Source organism: Diorhabda carinulata, chromosome 1 (assembly GCF_026250575.1).
Source record: "Diorhabda carinulata isolate Delta chromosome 1, icDioCari1.1, whole genome shotgun sequence".
Classification (NCBI taxonomy): Eukaryota; Metazoa; Arthropoda; class Insecta; order Coleoptera; family Chrysomelidae; genus Diorhabda; species Diorhabda carinulata.
Window position 1 is genome coordinate 23,244,312 of NC_079460.1, and position 23,652 is coordinate 23,267,963.

General features: G+C 32.6%; 2 protein-coding genes across 2 annotated transcripts in view; one reads left to right on the forward strand and one right to left on the reverse strand.

The window, feature by feature from the left end:
- Positions 1–23,652, forward strand: part of LOC130896222 (solute carrier organic anion transporter family member 74D) — a 227,996-nt gene that overhangs the window by 22,712 nt on the left and 181,632 nt on the right. The window lies entirely within an intron of this gene.
- On the reverse strand, positions 7,952–23,389 carry LOC130896228 (leucine-rich repeat-containing protein let-4). The gene is made up of 2 exons (XM_057804178.1): positions 23,107–23,389; positions 7,952–12,161 (listed from the first exon to the last, which is right to left on the reverse strand). Exons 1-2 carry the CDS (start codon positions 23,269–23,271, stop codon positions 10,293–10,295), a joined length of 2,034 nt encoding a protein of 677 aa, XP_057660161.1. The 5' UTR covers positions 23,272–23,389; the 3' UTR covers positions 7,952–10,292.

Consider the following 23,652-nt stretch of genomic DNA (forward strand, 5'->3'; position numbering starts at 1 on the left):
AATCTGATGAATTATTTTAAGGCGACTTATACAAATTTAAGTCTTGAATTTTTGAAAAATAATCTAAAATGCTTTTAAATAAATTTTAAGAAGTTTCACGATATGCTATGCTATATATACAGGATGTTTCTATGTTCGACCGATAACGCTCTACCACAGAGAGATCTCAATAAATGATTCATTGATATGGAAATACGAACCTTTACGGGGCCTGACATATAGGGTATTCAAAATCAAAAATTTTCCATAAATTAAGGACGCCTTTAAATTTTTTTTGAAATTTGTATATGTGTTTTAACTAGGCCCCGTAAGGGTTCGTATTCCTATATCAAAATGAATCATTTATTGAGATCTCCTCTCTGTGGTAGATCGTTGTCGCTCGAATATAGAAACACCCTGTAGAAAAGTGAAAATAATTTTTAGCACATCACGTATATATTTTGGAAATTTTCTTAAAGTAAATATCATACAGCTATAATGAAACCCAGTGGTATGTAACACAAATAAAATTAAAAAATATCCGTACCCCTGGTGGGACTCGAAACCACAGTCCCCGGCATAGGAGACCGATGCCTTATCCAGTAAGCTATAGATGGTCAATAAGTAAATAATTAATATTGGTACATATTGTAAACTTTTCAAATATGAAAATTAGTTTTACATCAAATAAAGCTTCTTATCAATTAACAAAAATGATAATATTTGTTAATGCTGGTTTGCTTCCGAAAATATACAAATCTAGTTTAAATGCTGTTCAACTGAATTTTTTCATCCTGATGAACTGATGAACATGTTACAGGTTAAATGACATGATAAACATTAGAAAATAATAAAAAACCCAGTTATTACAGGTACATGTTAAAAATTAGGTCAATCATTGACTAGTCGGGCAATGGTCTCAAAGAATTGAATTTAACGGATATCATCTGGTAACGAGTTCGATGACCAGAACTCTTACATTAAACATAACCAGACACAAAGATATATATTTTTTGCATGTTTGCAAATAATTACTTGTGGTAGAATCGAAAAACTTACTATAACAATTTTTTAATCAAATGTGTAACACGATCTTCAAGTCAATGACTTTTTCATAAAAAGAAATATAACTGTTGCCGGAAATGATTATATCCCGACTACCTAAAAAATAATTTAGTTGTTTCCATGATAATTGGAAAAATAGCTTTTATCTTTTTTTTTTACTATCTACAAGAATTTTTATTTTATGTTTTATCTAAGAAATAGCCGTTAGCGTGAAATCGAAAGGGGCTTCTATCCTGTCTTTTATGCCTATGAAATCTATTTCCTGTATTTTGAAAATAATTTCTAAACTCAATATGTTTCCTAAGCTAGTGAATTAACATTTAACGGAAGCGTTTGGTTTATCGGAAATAAAGAACTTATCTTAAGTAATAGTCATATTTTTATGAGATTATTTTGATAGTTTTAACAGTTTTATCTTAAATTTAATTGTTAAATTATCGTTTATACGAGGTGTGCTGAAATTTTTTTTAAAACGCAGAAATTTAAGTGCAGCTGAAGCAAAAGGATACACATTATGGATGACTACAAAAACATTAGACTGTCCCCAAGTTCCAAATCCCCCCCATCCGTAGCTTTGGCAACAGAGAGACAGCAATAGCTATAGACCTATCAACTTATTTTCAATACTGGCTAAACTGTTGTAATAGTTGTTATAGTTTTTCTTATTATTATTTTACTGATACTTATCGATATCTCTTGTAACATTCTTAACCGTAGACATTTTTTAACCAACAAAATAATTTTTGCTTGGGTTTCATATGACGTGAATCACGCGATAGTTTGTTCTGTATATGATACCTTGTAATTGAAATCGGATACATGGATTGCTGACATTTGAAAAAATTAACTACTTGTTCATAATTATATAACTATCGCACTAGGATATAGGGAAAGAAGATACCATTTATGTAAAACACGTGTTGAATTAAAATTCACACAACATATATCCTGTATAAAAAAGTTGCCGCAATTGCTAGTTTGCAAACTGGAATTTAGGACTTGAAATAATCAAAACAATAAAAGATGATTTGAGAACACCAAATCAATATTTCTTTGGAATTGTTATTCCCAAAAAAACATGAGGCATTCCATATAGACTATCTCAAAGGAAAGTTAAATTTTTTTCATCATTATGCTCTGGGGTAACATATTTTCAAAAGGGATAGGGTGACTTAAGTTGGAGGTTTTGAAACCGTTGGTAATATTCAAAAAGAACACACTGTTTACACTACCACTACACCAATGCTCACAATTCCACTGTCTGACCTATTTTATACTAAATTCCCTCACCAACGAACCCTCTACCGCGAAAAATTATTCCAGCGGGAAAACCTTGACGGAAATCCTCAAATTTATTCCTCAACTTCTAAACAGTGAGGAATAGACCATTTGTTCGTATTTAAACTTTTCTTACATTTAACAATTTCATTGCTTTCAAATACATTCAACAATTTATTATTGAATATCGGTAATAATCGATTTTTCGGTTCGTGTATCTTTTAAATGAACTATATGTTCTTTAAACCGTATATCAATGATTCTCTTAGTCTGCCCGATATACGTGCGAGTGCAAGTAAGATAAAAATATGGAAACCTGCGGGTTAGAAAGAGAGTGCTAATGGAAAGTAAAATAAAAGTTCTATAGGAGAAATATAGAAACCGGATGGGAGAATATATACAACTTAACTCAATTCGAGGCTCTAATATATCATTATCTGTGAACAAGATTAATAATAATGAATATTTTACGACTTCATACATATATACGTAAATAATATATACGCAATTTATAGAAAAAATTAATTTACTATCAATATTGGAATAATTTGCTTTGATATCAATGTTGTCGTTAACGATATTATCACTTACTGTAGTAGCTGGTATCTCAGTGAAAATCGTTCTGACCATCATTTGCAAGCGATATATTTCGTTCATACAGTTCATACATGGAGGTTAATCATGCATCAAGTTTAATTAATTTATTTTCAAATTTTCACCTGTAAAAATTTAATAAATAGTTCAAATCTCCGACAATTCTTTATTTTAATTTAACAAACAAATTCTTCTAATCTTGCGAAAATGTCAGTATCCATTATATTTCCAGTTACATTGTTTAGATTGATGAACGCTTCTTTTTTATTCCATTAGCTACTTAAACGGATCAATTTTCCCTTTTTTATAAAATACTCTTCAATATTTCAATATTTACCATAGTGTTCTTGACAATGGCCTAGAGATTATTTATGTCAAAGGTACAGAAAAATCGCTTTGAAGTTATGTTACAACAAGATTAAGACAAACCTATCGCATAAGATTTTAATATACACCCCACAAAAATTATCGCATCACTGGTATTTTAGGATATTTTTAATACTTAATATTAGTTTTTTGGGACAATCTGTATGTGTATCAACTTAATAGATATTTCTGGTTTCTTATAACGGGCAAAAAATATCACGCTTTCTTACAAATTTTTTTGGAAGCAAAAATACTGGAGTAAATCGTTTCTGTCTTGGAGATCGAGAACTTTCTAAGCAAATTGTGTAATTATATAGTGAAAATTTGAAGTTATTTTGTTAATAATGGATGTGCCTCAACGTTTAACAAGACATGTGACAAATGATGAAGCCGCTAGAATCATCGCGCTCATACAATATGGCCGCAGTCAAAGATACATCGTCGGGGTAATTGGAGTTCAACAAAGCACCATATCCAGAGTTGTTATTCGCTACCAAGAAACAGGCAGCTAACCAGAAGACCCGGACAAGGCTGCGGAAGGCTAACTTCGCTAGTAGATTATCGTTATTTGAGGTTAACGGCGTTAAGAATTAGGCATACCCCCACTCGAAGGCTGCAAACGGGTCTGTTGCCTGCTCGTAATGTCCGAATAAGCCTACAAACAGGTCTAAAAAGGCTGAGAGAAGCAGGTATACGAGCCAGAGGTCCACGTCTTACCAGAGAACATCGAGTAGCAAGATTGATTGGATTTTATTCGAGAACACGCAAATTGGAATATTCAAGATTGGTCCAATATTTTAATCATGGATGAATTAAGAGTTGGTCTGTATTCATTAGATAGGCGTGTACCAATATATAGACGACGTGGAAAACGGGGCACGATCAGATTAATTTGTGTCAAACTGATAGCTTTGGTGGTGGCTCTATAATGGTTTGGGGAGAATTTTCTTTCGAGGTTCGCACCGAGTTAGTACAAGTGAATGATGGAATACTAAATGCTGACAGGTACATAACCAATATCCTAGAACCCCATGTAGTGACCTATATGCCTCATATCGGTGACAACTCTGTGCTAATGCACGATAATGCTCGTCCACACGCTGCTAGAGTGGTTCGACAGTACTTAGAAGAGGTCGAGATACCCACCGTGAATTGGCCTGCACTTTGCCCGGACCTTAACCCAATAGAGCTTGTCTGGGACTATCTAGGATAACAAATTCAGCAGCATTCGGCACCAATAAGAACACTAGATGATCTTCAAAATGTTCTTTTTAACTTTTAACTGAGACAACATGCCGCAAGGATACGTCCATACATGTTTAGAAGCCTTCCAAGACGAATGGAAGCTGGAATTAGTGCGATGGACGGCAACACACGCAATTAGAAATTCATTGGCTGGTTTTAGTTTAAGCACCGTTCATTTTTTTGTATAGATGTTTTGTGTAATTTTTTTAAAATTTTCTATGTTTTGGTAAATCAAACTTTTTGTACTCTGTAGATAAACTGATATAAAATAATTGTTGCAAAAGGCTTATCTATCGGTGTTTTAATTCGTAATAATAATAAAATTCGAAGAACAGGCAACACATTTAAAATATTTAACAAATAATGAGTGATGCAATAATTTTTGTGGGCATTTTATTTTACTTGCACTTGCACGGAGATTTCAAGATTAATAAAATGACAAAAATGATAAATAAATAAATGATTAATTTGAAGAAAAAAATGAAGTACTCTAAATTTGTTTGCTTTCTATTTCTATTTGTCTATCAATTTCTATGAAAGAATGTAGAATTAATTCATACTGAAAATAACTAAACAAGTTATCTAAAATACTCGTATTCAGTTATAACAATTGTGATTTTACCTACGGAATTTGGGATAATTTGTTTTCTATTTAACTGATCTTTGCCGTTTTCTCTATTAAATGACTTTTTACCAGATAAGGTTCTTAATGTCTCTAAAAATAGTAACAATCAGTAGCGGCGCTTATTTACGAGACTACGAGCATTTTTATAGATCCTTTTTGATTACTTTTTCCAAAATTTTATGTGCTATAATCATTAAAAATTCTTTAGAAAAGTAAAAATATTTATTTTGTGTTAAATCGGCAATTTAAATTACATACTATGTCATTCAGTTTATTAATTTAACTCTTCTCAATAAACATTTGCTGCAGAACAAAAGTATAAACAAAATGGTTTCCCCACATCGCAGGCTAATGGCCATAATGAGTTTGTCTTGATACAAAAATAAATGTAGGGACATGTTTTCCAATTCATTTCATTAACGTCAATCTATTTTGAGTAAGACCTTTCTACAATAGTAATCATATTTGTTTGAATTGAAGAAACAACGTATTATGTAATGATATAATTCAGATGGTTTGACCTGTACTCAGTGCCGGTTTTAGCACTATCAGCGCCCTGGGCGAAATTTTTACGACACCGTTCAACTGCTGAACACACTGTTCACACCACCACTACACCAACACTCACAATTATACTGTTTGACGATAGAGACTGAAAGTAAACAGTTTATCTGAAGACGATAACTTGTGTATCGAAACGCACGTCAGACAGTGTAATTGTGAGTAGTGGTGAATAGTGTGTTCAGTGTGAATATCGCCAATGATTCCAGTAATTCGAACTTAGTTGTGATGTCTCTACTGCTGTTCAAATCTATACGAAAAAAGTTTTTATTTTAGAAAAATCTACTAAAATTTGAGTTTGTTAGCCTCGTCAAGATCTTTTATTAAGTTATCAATGTCTACGTTTTCAGCAATTTCATTTTCTATTGATAAAGTTGCTGGAAAAAAGAAGGAAGTCGAAATTTAATATGGATCCAATTTAACTTTTGAAGGATTGAATATATCAAAAAATTGCTAGGAAGCTTTTTTGTCGAGCTTTAATTTTTTTACAAGAATACATCTTGACAATTCCAAAATCTCGTGCCCATCATGTGTTACAAAATTTCAAATTCCAAAAGAACGTTGTTCATTGAAATGGGAAATGAAAATTTCCAATTCGGTACTCTTAAAATTAATTTTGAGAGCTCTAATCTGCACGGTATTTTTTCAATAACATTTTCGATATAATAAATATAATAAAGAAAACAAACATTCATCGATTTTTTTGAAATAGTCCTGTGTTAATCTCTAGCTGCGGATTCCCGTCCTTCCTGCCCAGCAACTTTTTTTGAAAGTTTATGTTAAAAAGAGATAGACAATGTATTCCTCCATGAGCTGCATGCAGTACAGCGATTGGACAATACATTCCATTCTATTGTTGCCAAGATAACGAATTTTGGGAATTTTCGGGCAAGTAAGCCTCGTTAAAGTATCTCGCCAGCCGCGCCCCTTTAAGCCTGTCACCCTGGGCGATCACCCTACCGCGCACTACCCTATCGCCGCTTCTACTTCTACTAGTCCAGTCATTTAAGGTAGTTCACCTAGGAAAATCAAGGTATCCAGCTATAAAGTCGTTTAAACTCGTTCATTTGACATACATAAAACTCACATATTATTCGATGTGAGCAAATCGGGGGTCAAAAGTCAAGAAAATCGATTTTTTGCAAATAACTCGTTTCCTATGGGTTTTACACCATTTACATTTATAATCAATATTGTAGAACATTAAAATCTCTACAACTTTTGTTTGAAAAATTTTTTCCTATGGTGAATCGTTTCTGAGATAGAGGGCAGAGAGCGCGGGCGGTTAGAATCCCGTTTGAAATCAACTGATGTTAATGAAGACAGGACCTTCGATCCAGAAATCATGGAAAAATTTTGAACAAATATCATTGAAAACGATAATGAAGACGACAACGACCTTGGAATTTTAGAGTAGCGGGAAGACGACGAAGATGAAGAAGAAAATTGAAATTAGAATTTATTGTCCTTATAATTAGTTTTAATTTGAATTTTTAATTTTAACAATTACAAATGTATGGGATGACATTTTTTAATAAACATTAGATACATTTTTATTTCTTTCCTATTATCTTTCATTTATTTAAGAATAATTACTATAAATAAAATTTGAATTATAATATGATTAAAATTTTTTTCGCTACGATTTTGAAACTACAGGGCAGGTGAGTGCTATTAAATGAATTTATATTTGATTGGAAATAAATAATTAAGCAAAAAATATTTGTAACTGTAACTGTTGATAAAAAATGAAAATTATTTATTATTATATATTTAGCAATAATGTATAAAAGTTTATAAGAGATTAATTTGATAGGGACTACCAGTTGTTTCAAACGGGTTTCTAACCGCGCGCGCTTTGCCCTCTATCTCATAAAAGCTTCATCGCATGAAAAAATGTTTTAAACAAAAGTTGTAGAAAATTTAATGCTCTACAATACTGATTGGAAATACAAATAGCGTGAAACCCATAGTAAACAAAAAATGTGCAAAAAATAGATTTTTTTGACCCCCGATTTTTAAAGTTGCTCACATTGAATTATATGTGAGTTTTGAGAGGAGTTTAAGAATGTCGAATGAACAAGTTTAAACGACTTAATAGCTGGGTATCTAGATTATCCAAAATTCTTGCATAAATCTACCTAAAATGACTGGACTATTATAGTATACTACAATTTCTATTTTTTTTATTATACTCATTCGTTAAATCATTTGTTATTATTGAGAAAATATTGAAAATAGAATTTAAATTAATATATTACAACATAAGATATACAGTTTGTTTTATATGCACAGAATAATTTTATACAGGGTAACCCAAATGTGAAATTTAACTTTATATGAAAATCATTCATTCTTTTGAGTGTGAAACAAATAAATATATGAAATACATCAGACACGGGTCTGTCATAAATGTGTAAAGTGATTTCTATTAACAATAGTTTATTATTTACAATAAATAAGATAAAGTTCTTCTTTTTAGCTAGATTTCATTGGATTTTGATCTTCAAAATAATACTATCAGGGTGTTTCATAAGTAATGTAAGTTTTCATATGTGAAAATTCCTACTTTTTCTTCTTCTACAATTTAAACTTGTTAGACTAGTCTCTAATTTAATGAAGTTTACAATTGCACCACTTTCTTTTAATCATTTTTCCTCTTTGTTGTTGACGAACTACGTTTTTATAATAAATAGTTTGGAATGCGATTGGTGGAAAAACTGGTAAAAGTAGCCGTGGCATTAAGGAAAATATATTAAATTGGAGGCTTAGCTAATGAGGGTTGGTTCAATCTTTTTAATAGTGGAGATCGTTTGGAGATCGAGTTCGCGCTTAAGGTGTCGAAACCAAGATTCAAGCGAAACGTTGAGTAGAGGTGAGGAAACAGCTCCTTTTCCTTTTTCAAAAGAAAATCAGTGGTTAGATAAAGGACAATTACCAGATCCTCTCACAAAGAGAGGTCTTATGTACTTAGTAGAATTATTAAAGTTGGGTGTACTTCGAAATCATTCCAGATGGTCGAGCTATCAATTCAGAGGTATATAGTGGACAGCTGATGCGAATTTGTGAGGTTTTATCAGAGAAATTTTCAGGTTTAATTCTCTAACAACAAACTAAACCACCTACTACGAAAGTTACGCGAAGAACTTGGTGTTATTGAGCACCTACCACAGCATTCAGTCTGGGAAAAATTTTGAATTCAAAGGAGATGAAGTGTGACGATTTTTGGCTTAAAGAATTGTTTTACCAAGGTCTCAAAGAGCTCGCTGGACGTTAGGTGAAAACCATAGAATACGATTGGCTATACTTCGAATATAAAAGCTTTTTTTTGTTGATTTATTTAAACCGATATTATTTATGAGACACCCACTATACTTCTCAATATTTCTTTACTGATTTAACCCCGAATAGTTGATTTAAAAATATGGTTTGGGATAACAATCTAGATTAAATGTTTTGGAAGCACTGTGTGATTATTTAGAATTTCACCATTAAAAATTAATTTTTCTATTTAATTATTCCAACAAAATATCAAAGTCACACTTTTTTTATTTTAATCTCTAGTATATGGACAAAGTATAGCATTCACTTATTTCTATAAACAACTACAATTTATATACAGGAAGTACATTTGGTTGAAATAAATGATGATTGAAACGGGTTATGAATATGAGTTTAAGAAAAATAAATACAAATTTCAAAATAGTAAGAATTGCAAGAGTTCTGGGTGATCTATGATAAATATTTTTGTTATTACTGTAATGGAGTCTTAAGTAGCGACAAAATACATTCCTAAGCATTCATTTTGCAAATACGCAGCGTATAAATATGTTAATAAATTTAACAAGTACTTTTAACATGTCACCCGTACTTGATTTTCATAAATTATGTTTTCTTATGAAGATTTTTCCATGATTTTCTCAAATAGTCATAATGATGAAGGTAAAAATTTGAAATAAAAAAAATTAACACTCAATATATAATCAGTACGTCAAATACTTTGAAATATCCTTAGATATACTAAAAAAAGAAGATGAAACTCATTGATGGTCTCATTATTTGATATTTTTTGAGATCGATTGAAAAATAATTGTACTTTAGGAAAACCTCGATCTAAATTGGTCGTGGTTGACTCGGAGGCCCTAGATCCATTTTTTTACATTTTATTTTCTACAATTTTGAAACTTGAGTTGAGAACCATCCTCCCATTCTACCAATGATAAACATCACAGTTACTTGTGGGATAAGGCAGAATTTGCAGAAATTTTAAAATGCAAACAGTAGATATCGGTAAGATGAATTTTGCATTATTCAACATAAAAGGCAGTACGCAATTGTCGGTAATCATGCTGCAGAACTTTTTTATCTTCGAAGCTCCTCAATTAAATACTATATTTTGTTAATGTCGGATTATTTTGTTACAAATATAAACTTCTTATCAGTCTAACAGTCTATTTTAAATTAATCTTATTTCTAGTTTGAAACACACCGTTTCATTAGTATCACATTTTAATTTAAGGGTTAGTTTTCAGGAATAAGTTGCAAACTAGCCAGTACTATTAAATGAAAGAAGCTGTCACTAGAAGTCGCTCTCTAAAGGTCTTTCTCTTCTATCAGGTTCTGATTCGTTTGAATCTGGCTCAACTCGCCGCATTGGTCTTTCCGTAGATTCTGATCTTCTTCTTCTTCTTTTTCGTCTAACTTTTCCCTTCTTATTAACTTCAGGATTGCTTCCTTGAAGACTTCCTCTAGAACCGAAGGAGTGTAAGCTAGCTAAACTCAATTGTGAGGAATCTAGTCTGGGTAGAAGCAAAGCGTCGTTGTAGGATGGAGGACCTTGGCTGTCTCTAGGATCCGGTGCGTTTTGGCTAGCTTCTTCTCTATATTCTCTATGTCTTTGCTGCATTCTTTGTAAAGCTTCTCGCGCTTCTCTTTCTTGCTGCCTACGTTGTTCTTCTAGCTCTCTGAATCTATTTTCTCTGATTTCGTTGAGTTTTCGGAGTACCACAACAGTAACCAGAAGGAGAAGTAACGAAATTAATAAAATAATTGAGTACCACCACAAATTATCTTTTTTATGGGACGAAGGGTACCACTGGGTTTGACATGCTGTTAACCAATTTTCTCCATCGACGTTCTCCGGGGAATCACATATAAGATCATCGGTAAAACACCCATGTGATTGTAGCCAGTAATAAGTTTCCATAAGAGCGTTGCAATCGCATCTCCACAAATTATCTTTTATCGATATTAATTGTAGATTTGAAGGGAAATTTGTGTAATGGATTGTTGTTAACCTATTACTAGATAAATCTAGGGCCCACAGAGACGACATTTCGGCAAAAGTATAGTTAGTTATACTTTTTATTCTACAATCACTCAAATCTAGTGAATAGATTTGTCCAGCTAACCAATGATCTGGTATTGAGCTTATGAAATTCCTCTTTAAAGACAGTAAACGTAGCCGTGGAAGTGTTGTCAAAGTATACTTAGAAATAAAATTGATTTCGCAGTAGCTAGCATTCAAAATATTCAAAGAACTGCTACTGATGCTATCCAATGAAGTGAGATAGTTATGAGACACGTCCAACCAAATGAGATTTTTGGTTGACAAAAACGTTTCTGTTGGAATATAATTCAATTTATTATAGGATAGATCTAGAATTTCTAAGAATTCTAGACCTCTGAAAGCATTTTCTTCAATGGAAGTTATAGCGTTCAAAGATAGATTTAGATATACAAGGTTCGGCATGTTCATAAATCGATTGTTTTTTATTTCCCGCAAGATGTTACCATGTAAATTTAATTGCTGTAAAGATATCATGTTTCCGTATGGAGAAGTGTCCAATAAACTGTCTGATATATCCAGATTAATCAATGAGTTTACGTTTATAGTAATATTTCTGAGGTTCTTGTTTTTGCTCATTTTCAAGTTCTCTAAAGATTCCAAGCCTTGAAATGCACTATCACTTACATAACTTAATGTACTTGAACTCAGGTCCATATATTTCAAAGTTTTTGAGGTTAATTTGACGTCTAAGTAATTTATCGGATTATTAGCTAAATGTAGCTCCGTAATATTGGTAATTGTTTTAAGAAAACCGCTAGGTATAGAAATCAATGAGCAATTATTTAATTTGAGTATTTTTAGAGATTTCACAGCAAAATGATTAGAATTAAATGGCAAAGTTCTAACAGCATTATTCGAAAAATCTATAAACGTAAGTTTTTTTAAATTTATCAAAGTTTGCGAGTGAATATCTCTCCAATCGTGAAAATAATTGAAAGACAAATCCAATTGTTCTAAATGAAATAGTCCGTTGAAATCCATATGTCCAAGAGTTGCTATTCTGTTGTAAGACATATTCAGGTGCCTCAATTTAGTGAAGAACTTGAAATCTTCCGATATTTTCTCGAAGTTGTTGATAGATAAGTCCAAACTAGTCACCTACAAAAAAGTAATAAAATTAATGAGAAACATTAGACATATTATTTTTAATTTATAATTTTCTACTAGCTCAGGACCATTCAAGATAACACAAACTCAAGAGATCTTCAATAAATCATAAAGTTCTTGTCTACGCAGAACACATAGACCTGACCTCTAGAACCCTAAGAAAAGTAAATGAAACTTCTTGAGAATGCCGCAAAGAATATTGGACTACAAATCAATGCGAATAAGACAAAGTTCAAGGCTACGACAAATGAGTGCAAGGCTAGAAATGCGGTTCAAAATATTACAATTGGAGAATATAACATCGGTGGAGGAGCTCGTATACCTTGGAGCCTCGATAAAATTGAGTAATGACGTTAGAAAAAAGCATATAATGCTTGTCAATTGATGTTATTTTGGACTGTCAAAATACTTAAAACGAGTCGCTTAAAAAGTACAAAGATTAAAATGTATATGACAACTTTAAATGTATGGCTTGGAAACCTGGATCCTAACAAGATCCGATAAGCTATCTATCGACTTTCGCGAGAAAGATACAGGGAAAAATTTACGGGAAGACGTAGATATAACTGAGCTCTACAATTTATATAGAGAATCAAAAAACATGGGCAGTGCATGTAGCACACATCCACAATAAGGTGCCATCAAAAAAGAACTTTAAGGTCATACCAGCGGGTAGTAGAGGCAGAGATAGATTAAGGCTAAAATGAAGAGGTAGGATCTCTAAAAGTGCTACAAAGATTGGTGTAGCAAACTGGATATTCCTTGCAAGAGACCGGAAACGATGACCTTCGAGGCTAGAGAAAACTAAGGCTCGCTCCCCTATAAGGCTATGGCGCTAGTGATGACGATCACCAAGACTCAGTTATTTCAAAATTTCTTTGTTTGTGTTTTTATTTCGAAGTTGTTTATAGGTGAATTGTAAAAGTAACAAGAATACCTGTGGAGAGTAAAGAGTGGTTTAGGCTAGATTTCCGTATATTACCGGTCGTTTCTGACCAAAAAATGCCATCCTTTGATGTCAAAAACATGGAATATTACGGTCCAATATTCATACAATCGCAAAATATGTTGTTCGATATAAATAGAGTATCGTTGGGAATATTTATATACAACAAGCTCCATCCATCTTCAAGAAGAAATGAGCTTAGTATGCACAGTTAAGGAACTCACGCAAGAAAAGACAGAATAGCAGAATAGCAGAGTGAGAGGGGAAATATTGGAGGACTGATTACTGTGGCGCAGATAGATAAGCTTCAATTTGGCAGGCGCTGAGTTGTTGAGGGCTAGTAGTTGTTGGGGATGATCGAGGATGGCTCAGAAGATTTAAAATTAGTAGAATCGCTGAGATGGAGAGACATTGATCCCACTAATTCTAAAACATGTGGTAAAAGCTACAAATATACGCACAGAATACTGCTATCAAAATAGGAAGAGTATATCATGATCGAAAGTTCGTGTTTCAGGAAGGAGTGAAAACTCAAAAAATTGAAGATTTGGAGCGACCAAAACGTGCATACTTTCGTGAGCGTAATGTAACAAGGGAAACGTACCTCGACCATGTAGTTAAGTATCAATGGTGATGTTGGTGCACGAAAAATGAAATAGATAAATAAGTTTCAAAATGTGTTAGATGGAATTAGGTTCGTTCTAGGTGTCGTTGCAAACTCTGAGTTATTTCAAGCAATTTCTATTCAAATTAAACACTTTTACTCAATGAATGATTGCATATTCTAAGTCCTTATCTCCAACTAAGCCTACATACCAAACTCCATCCACGTTCGTCATCGGCATGATATGCCATGATAAGTCTTATCGTGATAGAGAGACACGAAGAGGAGTGTTGATATTATAATTATCAATAAAGAAGCAATTGAAGATTTCTTAAGATTCTTTTTGTACCAAAATCTGCAAGTCTTTGATTTCTTTATACTTTTACCTCAAATGATTGAAAGTAAAATCGTACGATCCTATTGAACGATGACTCGTGTGAGGTTAGCTTTAGAAGAGGAATATTACCTATTCAACATTTGTTTGTTGAAATATTGGTGTTTAAAGTTAAAAAACTGTTCGTTTTAATAAAACAAAAAGTTTTTCAGTCCATTAATAGAGAATGAAAGAAACCTTTCATAATGTGGGGATTTAAGGAATTGTTGTTGTACAATTATCGGTTTTTTTTTTATGTTTATGGTAAATAAAACTCCAGAGTCTTCAAATTATTATCGACAGTAAAGTTTGAATTATTTTTCAGTTTTTATAGACTCTACGTTTTCGTGGATTCATTATAAGTGATATATTTAAACAGATCTATAGAATACACTCGATTAAATTTAAAAAATGATACTCATTCAAACCTGGTGTCATATATTGTTTCCATCCTGTTTCATCGACTAAATTATACATGCGTCAATGAATTTGCACTGTATAAATAAAGACATGAAAGACGTTTAACAATGCTATAAATGAATCATATAATTATTGTCCCTTTGTTTCGGAGGCTAATTTTGAAAAAGGCTCCTCACTGAACAATACCCTTTCTGTTATATGGTGTAATTTTTAGACCGCTAACTGTATTAGAGGATGCTGATATTTTTAATTCATTGAATGTATTGAATATTTTTGTCGGTCATTGTTGAAAATTGATTATTTTAACTACAATTGTTTTTAATACAGTTTTCAAAAGTTTATGTTGAAAGTCAAGGCCTAGTGAAGATTCATACTCAATTTTAATTTTGTTGTGATAGTTTCATTTAGCAACTAAAAAATGCAATTCCATTGATTATGGATAATGAAAAAACATTCGTGAGCAAAAATATTGAATAACGACACTCCTGCAATCGTAAGACACCAGCAACCAAACTGAGCACAAAATTGGATTTTTCTTAGTTAAATTCCAAAGTTAATAGTATTAACTTCAAAATGATATAAACATGTAAAGATACCGATCTTCACATTGTGTTGGACTGTGAACCACCCTTTTATGCTTGTTTACAATAATGCTAATTAGGGGTAACTAACCGTTATAAAAGGTTATCTACCTGACCCACTACTATCAGTTAGCTATCGAACGTCAATCGATACACATCTCCGTTGACATCAAACGAGAATTCCACCTGAAAATGGACACAACAAGTGATAAAGCTGCTCTAGCGGTCAGCTTATTGCGACAAGGCCAGTGCGCAGAATATGAATCAGTTTACTCTTTTCAGAGTTGACTGTCGTTACCAAGACAACACTTTCATCGAAGATGTGGTTCCGGAAGGAAAAGGTGCACATCCTATAGAGATGACCGATTCTTTGTCAGCACATTGTTGAGAACCAGGATCTTCACTGGTATTTAAATCCAATAAGAGCGCACAGACACGCTAGAAGTGGCTGTAATTGGCTGGACAGTCAGTAGAAGACTTAAGGCAGCTAACTTAGAACGAAAAAGTTGTGTTACGGGTCCCAATTAACCTTAACCCACCAAGCAGCCCTACGATTTGCCAGATAATAGCAATGGGACTCCGTTGTCTTGTCAGACGAAAGCCTAGCGTGCCTATAAGGTAGCGGCAGATGAGAACACGTCTACAGAAGACCTTGAGAAAGATTCACGCAGTGTTGCATAAGAAAACGTGGTTTTTGGATAGTTGGGTGGGCATTTCAATGGAAGCAAAAACTGAGTTTTTATTCAAACAGGCAGTGGACCAGGGAGATTAATAGCGAACGGATACATAGAAGAAAATTTCATTCTGATACAGGACAATGCTTGTCCACAAACAGCCACGAAATCGGATCTCGGAACGGCGCTAAATGAAGAATGGGATAGCATTAATCGACAACATTGAGTAGGGAAACTTATTCAATCCATGTAAAAGCCATTGGAAGCTCTTATTAGTACCAGGAGAGTAACACTAAATGGTGATAGGTTAATTTCAAATAAATTATTTAAAGAATTTAAGCTTGTATTTTCTTCACTATATTTATAACCCCTTCTCATTATTATTTCGTTTGATATTTTTTCTTTAACAAAAAATAATTAAATAGTTCTGTTTCAACTTATCACTAAAGATTTTTTTGAAATTTTGTTTTTTGAAACTGTGATGACCAATAATTTTCACGGATTAACAAGATATAAACGCTATTCTACACAAACCCGAGAAGAAAAGAGGAAATTTGTTAGTGAATCATTGTTGGTTTGGGTTAGATGGATCATTCAGAATTTCCACGGTATTAAACGTTTAATCTTATACCAATTTCGTTCTTGAGGATCATGTTGTACAGGGATTAGGCCTTTTCAATTACTTCGAAAAGAGAATCTGTAGTCACCGTAAAAATTATGAAAAGTATAATTTAAAATATAACTTCGAATATGATTTACATGTATTTCAAATGAATTTAATTTACTCTAGTCACCATAAATAAAAATAGAAAAAAAACTAACACGTGTTTCATTGGTTAACTAAATAAACAATGTTCTATTTAGATTTACACAGGTATATTTTCATTTTATTATTAATATTAAGAAGTAAATTTCGTTTTTTGAATATCTAGTATTACATTCTAAGAATAATAACGTGTGTACTATCTTTATCTAGTGCAAATTTTTTTGGTCACGTAGTTTAGTGATATTAACATTGATTTATTGCAGACTTGATTTGATGTGACAAATATGAATACTTGATCAATATCTACTGTCTTTGCTGACTGCATAATCTATGGAAACGTGTAATAGATTCCAGGTACTAAATAGAAAACAATCAATTGGCAGTGGCGTACCGACTGTCACCATCGCTCAACAATACACTAAATTTTTCAGTAGTACAAATCAAAAGAATATAAGTTGATTGATAGTAGTTTTCTTAAACTAGAGTTCTCAAAAACTCAAGTTCGAAGTCAACACAGTTTTACGAGTACAAAGATCGGAGTAAACCCTTAAGGTACCGTATAATCTGGGTGGTTTACTCAATATAATTGTTCATCGATTGTTCTGATTTGAATTTTGGTTAAAGAATTATAGTTTCTAAACTGAGCTAACAATGTTCTTCAGCAGTGGGTAATCAACATTCAATTTGCATCATAAATATATCTGATGATAAGATAATATCGATAGATGGGATATTTTTTCAAAGAATTCAGTAAAATAAGTGGAAAATTACCATTAAATAAGAATGGTATAATGGTTTAAAAATAGTATGTTAATCTGATTTTCAATAAAACTACTTTATTCGTTTTCAAAATGTGTACCGTATGACATCGCGCTATTGAATCTAATTTATATCACTGAATAACAATATTGACACTATTAGCAACAATGGAACCCCATATCCTGTTTTCGACAACAATCTATTAACGTATTCTCGCTCATGTAAAAATATGTTAAATCAAAAAGCGGACTGGTAAATTAAAAATACTGAAAGAACCCCTGTATTGTGTTATTTCGCTGATACTTTTATGCAGACGTTAGAAATTTACTTTTTAAAATGATAATTGCGTCTTCGGAATTTTTTAATTTGAGTGGACCTACTTAATGGGAGTGGTTCGGGCCTCCTATGATGCAGGTACATCCAATGGCACCCTATACGGGGCGTTCTATCATTACATAATATTCACCATTTCTTTAACCCATCAATCTTCAAATTTCAAAATAATATAGAGTGTGTCTCATAGATGATTTCGGTTTGCAATGTCCACTCTGTTTAGTGTATATATATATATATATATATATAAATTCTAATTGTTCTTGATTTTAAGTCTCTTCTGTTTTAAAATCAGGTTTTTTAATTTATATTTATAGCTTTTTCTTGGTTTGTTAATGCAGTTTTATTTTTTTGATGGCCTTTTGTAAGAGCATCAAAATAGAAATTTATTTTTTCTTTAGTCCTTACATCTCAAATATGTAGCATTATTAAAATAGAGCTATATATTTAAACTTAACTTATTTAGGTCTTTTTTATCATTTAAAGCTTTTTCGTTTTTATGAATGTGATCCATTTGTAAAAATTCTCTTTATCGTGTATTAGATTCCGTTCCACCAATTTTTGAATCTTTATAACTAAATTTATGTTTTTTTGATATTTCATGGTTCGTTAATGCAGTTTTATTTTTTTTTATCGTATTGATGGTGTTTTCATGTATTTTCTTAATTCTAGGATGTTTGCCCTATGTAGACAGCGTCACAATTAGTACAAGGCACTTGATATATAATATTTCTTCTTTTGGTTTTTTGATGTTTTAGATTTTAATTTAGTGAAATATTCAGATTGCCTCGACGAATATTGAATTACAGCCCCTCCGCGTGATGTGAATCGACCTTTTTGTAGATATTAACATCCCCAATGACTCGCAATTGCAAGAAGAGGGTGTAATTACTGACTAGTTTCGACGTTACTACGTCTCATCAGAGCTGTTTAACACTCCTCGTTCGGGCTGAACAGGCAGACCCGAACTGAAGACAATGTCAAACAGCGTCGCATTTGGTACATGTAGTTGAATATTTTCCAAAAAAAACGTGGTGACATCCTTACTTCCTCCAGCTTCCTTTGTCGCATCCCACATTTAGTACACCACTATCTATCCTGTCTGGATAGTTCTGTCTCTCAATTTCTATTCAATTCCTTCCTTCCCGTTTCTTGAATGTTCTCCTCGTCTTCTTCTATTCTGCGATTGATAAATTAATGCTTTCTTCGACCACCTGCTCTGCTCATCCACGTCATGTTCATGACATCTTCATTACATGTCCGTACCAGTAGTTGCGTAGTATGTATTCTGTCTGAAATCGTGTATACTCGACCTGTTTTTCCTCGTATATCTCCATTTAGAATATGATTTAGTATGAATATCCTCAAAGATCTTTTCAAGTAGTCCACATGCTCTCCTGTCTATCCTTGAGTTGCCATCACTCGCGTTAAAATAGGTTCGACTATGACTTTGTATATTGTCATTTTTGTGTTTAGTTAAATTTTTTCTGACCAAAGCGATGAGCTCAGAATTTGTGTAGTTTATTTCCCTTATTACAATCTTATTTTGTTGTTTCATCTTCCGAAACTATGATTCCTTCGTATTTGAATTATCTACATATTCTAAACCTATTTATTTGTAATTCGGAGTCTCCTTGTGCGCTTCCTACTGGCAGTTTTTGACATATTCATATTCAAACCCAACTTCGCATATTCGTCGTCCAACTTTCTCAGCATATAATCTGCCTCATCCTCATCGCCAGCTATAAGAACTTGGTCTATTGCGAAAAATATATTTGTTAAGCACTTATTCTCTATCTCAATTCCAATTCTTGCAATTTTAGCTCTACAACTATTCAGAGCTTCCTGAATATATACTTAATATTGGTGATAAACTGCACCCTTGTCTCAAACCTTTCGAATACGAAAATGGTTTTGATAGGGTCTTCCCTATCCAGAAAGCTCGAACATAAACATTGCTGAGCTCATTGTTTATTAAATAAGCAGGCAAAAAGAAATCCTTAACATTCGAAGTATAGCCCTTCGTATTCAATTGCAGCAAGCTCTTTGTGACTTTGGTAAAAAAATTCTTTGGGATTAGATGGAAAAAATTGTGGCACCGCATCATCATTAATATCTCCTTTAGATTCAAATTTTTTCACTCGCAAGATCTCCAATGATCTGATTAAATGCTGTATGTGATAGGATTTCAATACCACCAAGTTCCTCGATTTTATTCTTTCGCAGTATGTGGTGTAGTTCTAAGGAATCCACTTAACTAAATCTGAATATTTCTCCGATAAAATCTTATAAAATTGCCTCAGCTATCCACTGTATACCTAGGCATTAATAGTTCGACCATCCAAGTGCACTAAACTTTCATTATTCCATCAGACAAGCAACAAGACTTTCAGTTGGAAATCTTTTCGGCTAAGAAATTATGACATTGTAATATTTAGATTCAATATGTAACTGGATGATTGTGTTCAAGATGAAACCATGAAAATGTTGATGACACCTAATCCTTACGTAATATTATTTCATTTCAAAAATAATCGAATGTTTATGATAAAAATTTTACTATAAAATTAGAATTCATCACCTTTCTTCAAGTATGGTACCAAGGCCGAATAGCCAGATACAGAAGACAATCATAGAGAACCAAGACCGTTGCCTTGGGTTAGTAACTTGAAGAGAATAAGCCATACAAACTCACCAGAACCCAGGAGAGTCCTTGGAATGAGAAATGTTTACAAACGAAAAGGAAATTTTAAATTTTTCTCATACTGACCTCAGCTGTTGTTGTCTCTGATATTGAAACATCGATGAAATCGACTTGGTGTCAAGAATAACTAGCATGGAGTCAGGAATGGAATTCTATCTTCTACGGGAATGAACCCCAGTTATGCTTAGACATCTTTGATGGTCAAGAAAGTAACTTTGAAGTACTTCCATCAGGTTTACCTTTCTATATGTGATATTGGTCATATTATTTTTAATATTATCAAGTTTGGTGGATTATCCTCACTCGATTGTCATAAATGTATGACAAATACTCTGAAAATAATTTTTATTGGGTATTTCGGTTTCTACGCCACTGCGTATAGCATAGCGATTTATATTTATAATTATATATGAAAGTGGAATGAAAATGAAATTATTTTTGATGTGGATGGTTAAAAGAACTTTGAATGATATATATTGCATCTCAATTTATAATGTTATTGCAGTAAATCTCATGAATCACATGTGTTAATTGAAATTATGTTATTCTAGTGATTTTTCCCAACGGATACTTCATATCTGCATGTTACCAAACAGAAGTTGTTTGTAATAGTACTTTTGAAAGCATAATTTTCAAGTACTTTATGTTATCAAAATAAAACAAACAAAGAAGCTAATGATTTAACTAGTATAGGGCAATTACTACTTAATGATTATGATTACGTCATGAATATACCGAGTGGACCAACATATTTATCAATTGTATATTATAAACTATGCATCTAATTAGATTAAGATTTATATTGAAGTTTTCTTGGTAAACAAAACGAACGGCATCTGGCATCAGTGGGATAAGATTTATATCTCTTCACATTGACTTTACATAAAATATAACAATCTTTTAAATCTTTTTAGTCTTGATACTGTTTGTTTACTTAATATTTAAACGAGTTCAATACATTCTTCCACGTCGCCTGCTATGCTGACGAAACTGTACTTATTGCCGATGCTGAAGATAATCTTTAAAAGCTACTCTATTCCTTCGAAACCAAAACAACAACATTTTTATCAATACGGAGAAGGCCAAATGTCTAGCGACCCCCAGGAAACGATACGAAGTCAGTTGACAATCAACTAAAAAATTATAGGACAAGTAAATAACTTTTAATAACTGAGAGCGGAAATAACGATTCATGGAAACCAAGCAAACAATGAAAGCGGTTCGAATTTCGTGATTTATTGAGAGATATAGTGTGGAAAAACAACAAAATCAAGATTTATAAAACGACTGTAAGACCTATCGTTACATATGCAGTAGAAACAAGACTAGATACGAAAAGGACACTACATACGATGAGAGCAGTCGAAATGAATAAACTGAGAAATATAGAAAGCAAAACTCTACACAACGGAATACGGAATAAAGATATTAAAGTAAAATTTAGGACATAGGAAAGTTGGCAAATAGAAACGAAAATTCTGGAACAAACATTTGAAAATAATAGAATACAGTAGACTTGCGCAATACTGAATACCCTAGAAGGAAGAAGACCACCTAAACGATGTAAACGATGGCAAGAATTCTGAACTTCGTCTTCTGGGAAAGATTTTCTGGCAATGAACAGGCAGTAGCGTACTAATATGGTCATCGAATCACAAGAAAAGTGTACTAATCTTTTGCAGACGAAGAATACTGTTCGGCGGCCTTTTTATATATCGCCCAGGTATTTGTCAAGATCTAGCACGATGAACTACTATACAAAACCAGGAAAAACTTCCCGTACAACTTTTTCCAAATTTTAAAATTCTGCCTGCAGAACAGACACTTTTAAGTCAAAATTCAAGATTACATTACCACTCTACATTCAATTATATGAAGAGTTCCACAGGGAAGTACCCTTGGCCCGATCCTCTATTTTATGAACACAGCTGATATTCCCACATTCAAAAACGTAACTACTGCAACATATACAAATGACACTGCCCTGCAAGCATCTCACCAGGACTCAACTATGGCCTCTTATATATTACAGACAAACTTCATTTCATTTCATCCGGACAGATGACTAACCTGGAGCACAAACATACTAATCAAGAGAGAGCAATTGGGTTTAAAATTGTATTGGTTAATAGGTCGAAAATACCAACTAATAATCCACAACAAGCTGCTAATATACAAAGTTACACTAAAACCCATCTGGAGTTATGGTATTTAACTGTGGGGCACTACATCTAACTTAAGTATAGCAATTCTAGAATGATTTCACTTGAAAGTAAAGAATTATTGTAATGCTCCTTGGTGTATACCCAACAGCGTTATCGCTTTTGATCTCCAAATTAAGTCAGTTAAATAAGAAATATCTTTTCAAGAAATGAAGAGTCGAACTGGATATTTCTGGATATTTGTTTATAAACTATCCTTCAAACACCGTTAGATTCATTTCTTCGGTATTTCTGATGCAAATATCAGAAAAATATTAACAATTAGTTGACAATGTTTTCCAGAAGAAAGTTTTCCATGAATTCATAACGAGAAATTTCCATTTTCTTGTTTTGCAAACTTAGGAGTACCACAAAGAAAAAACACAGTTCACATAATCTATATATCCCAATGGAAGATATTTAAATGTAATTTTATTGTCGTTTGTAATAAGAAATTCAAAGCAGCCAGTGAAAAATATAATACCTAAATTACAGTTGGCAATAATTTGACGTAAACTATTGATATGACATATAATTAGGGTTATTTTTATATTTAATATATTTAAAGTACATACATTCGGATCAATTCCTAGAGGTAGCTCCGATAATTCATTTTTTTGACAATTGATGATGTGATTTAGGCACAGACAAATCGAAGGACAGGTTTGGGTTATTTTAATCGGCACAACAATCACTTCTAGCACTGGTATGATTCCAAAAATACACCACCATAACTTCATAGTTACTTTATTAATATCAAAATTAAATTACACCCAACACCATTTTTTTAATACATCACTGATTCTATACAAACCGAAGTTTGTGATATTACACCAGTAAGTTAAGCGAGAATGAGTCAATAAGATTAGAGATAACAGGTACACTGATAAGTAAGTGTGTTATCTGAACCTAAAAATGGAGAACAGCTAATAAACCGTCGATATCTTAGTTCATGTATACAAAACTGCGACAGTTTCATTCTAAACATTTTCTAATGATACCTTTACAATTTCAACATGTTTATGGTTCACAGTTTGACATTTTCGCTCTTACCAACCATACAAAAGTACTTAGTCAAAATATTAAAACATAGTTGCTAGATATACTCAAAATTACAACAA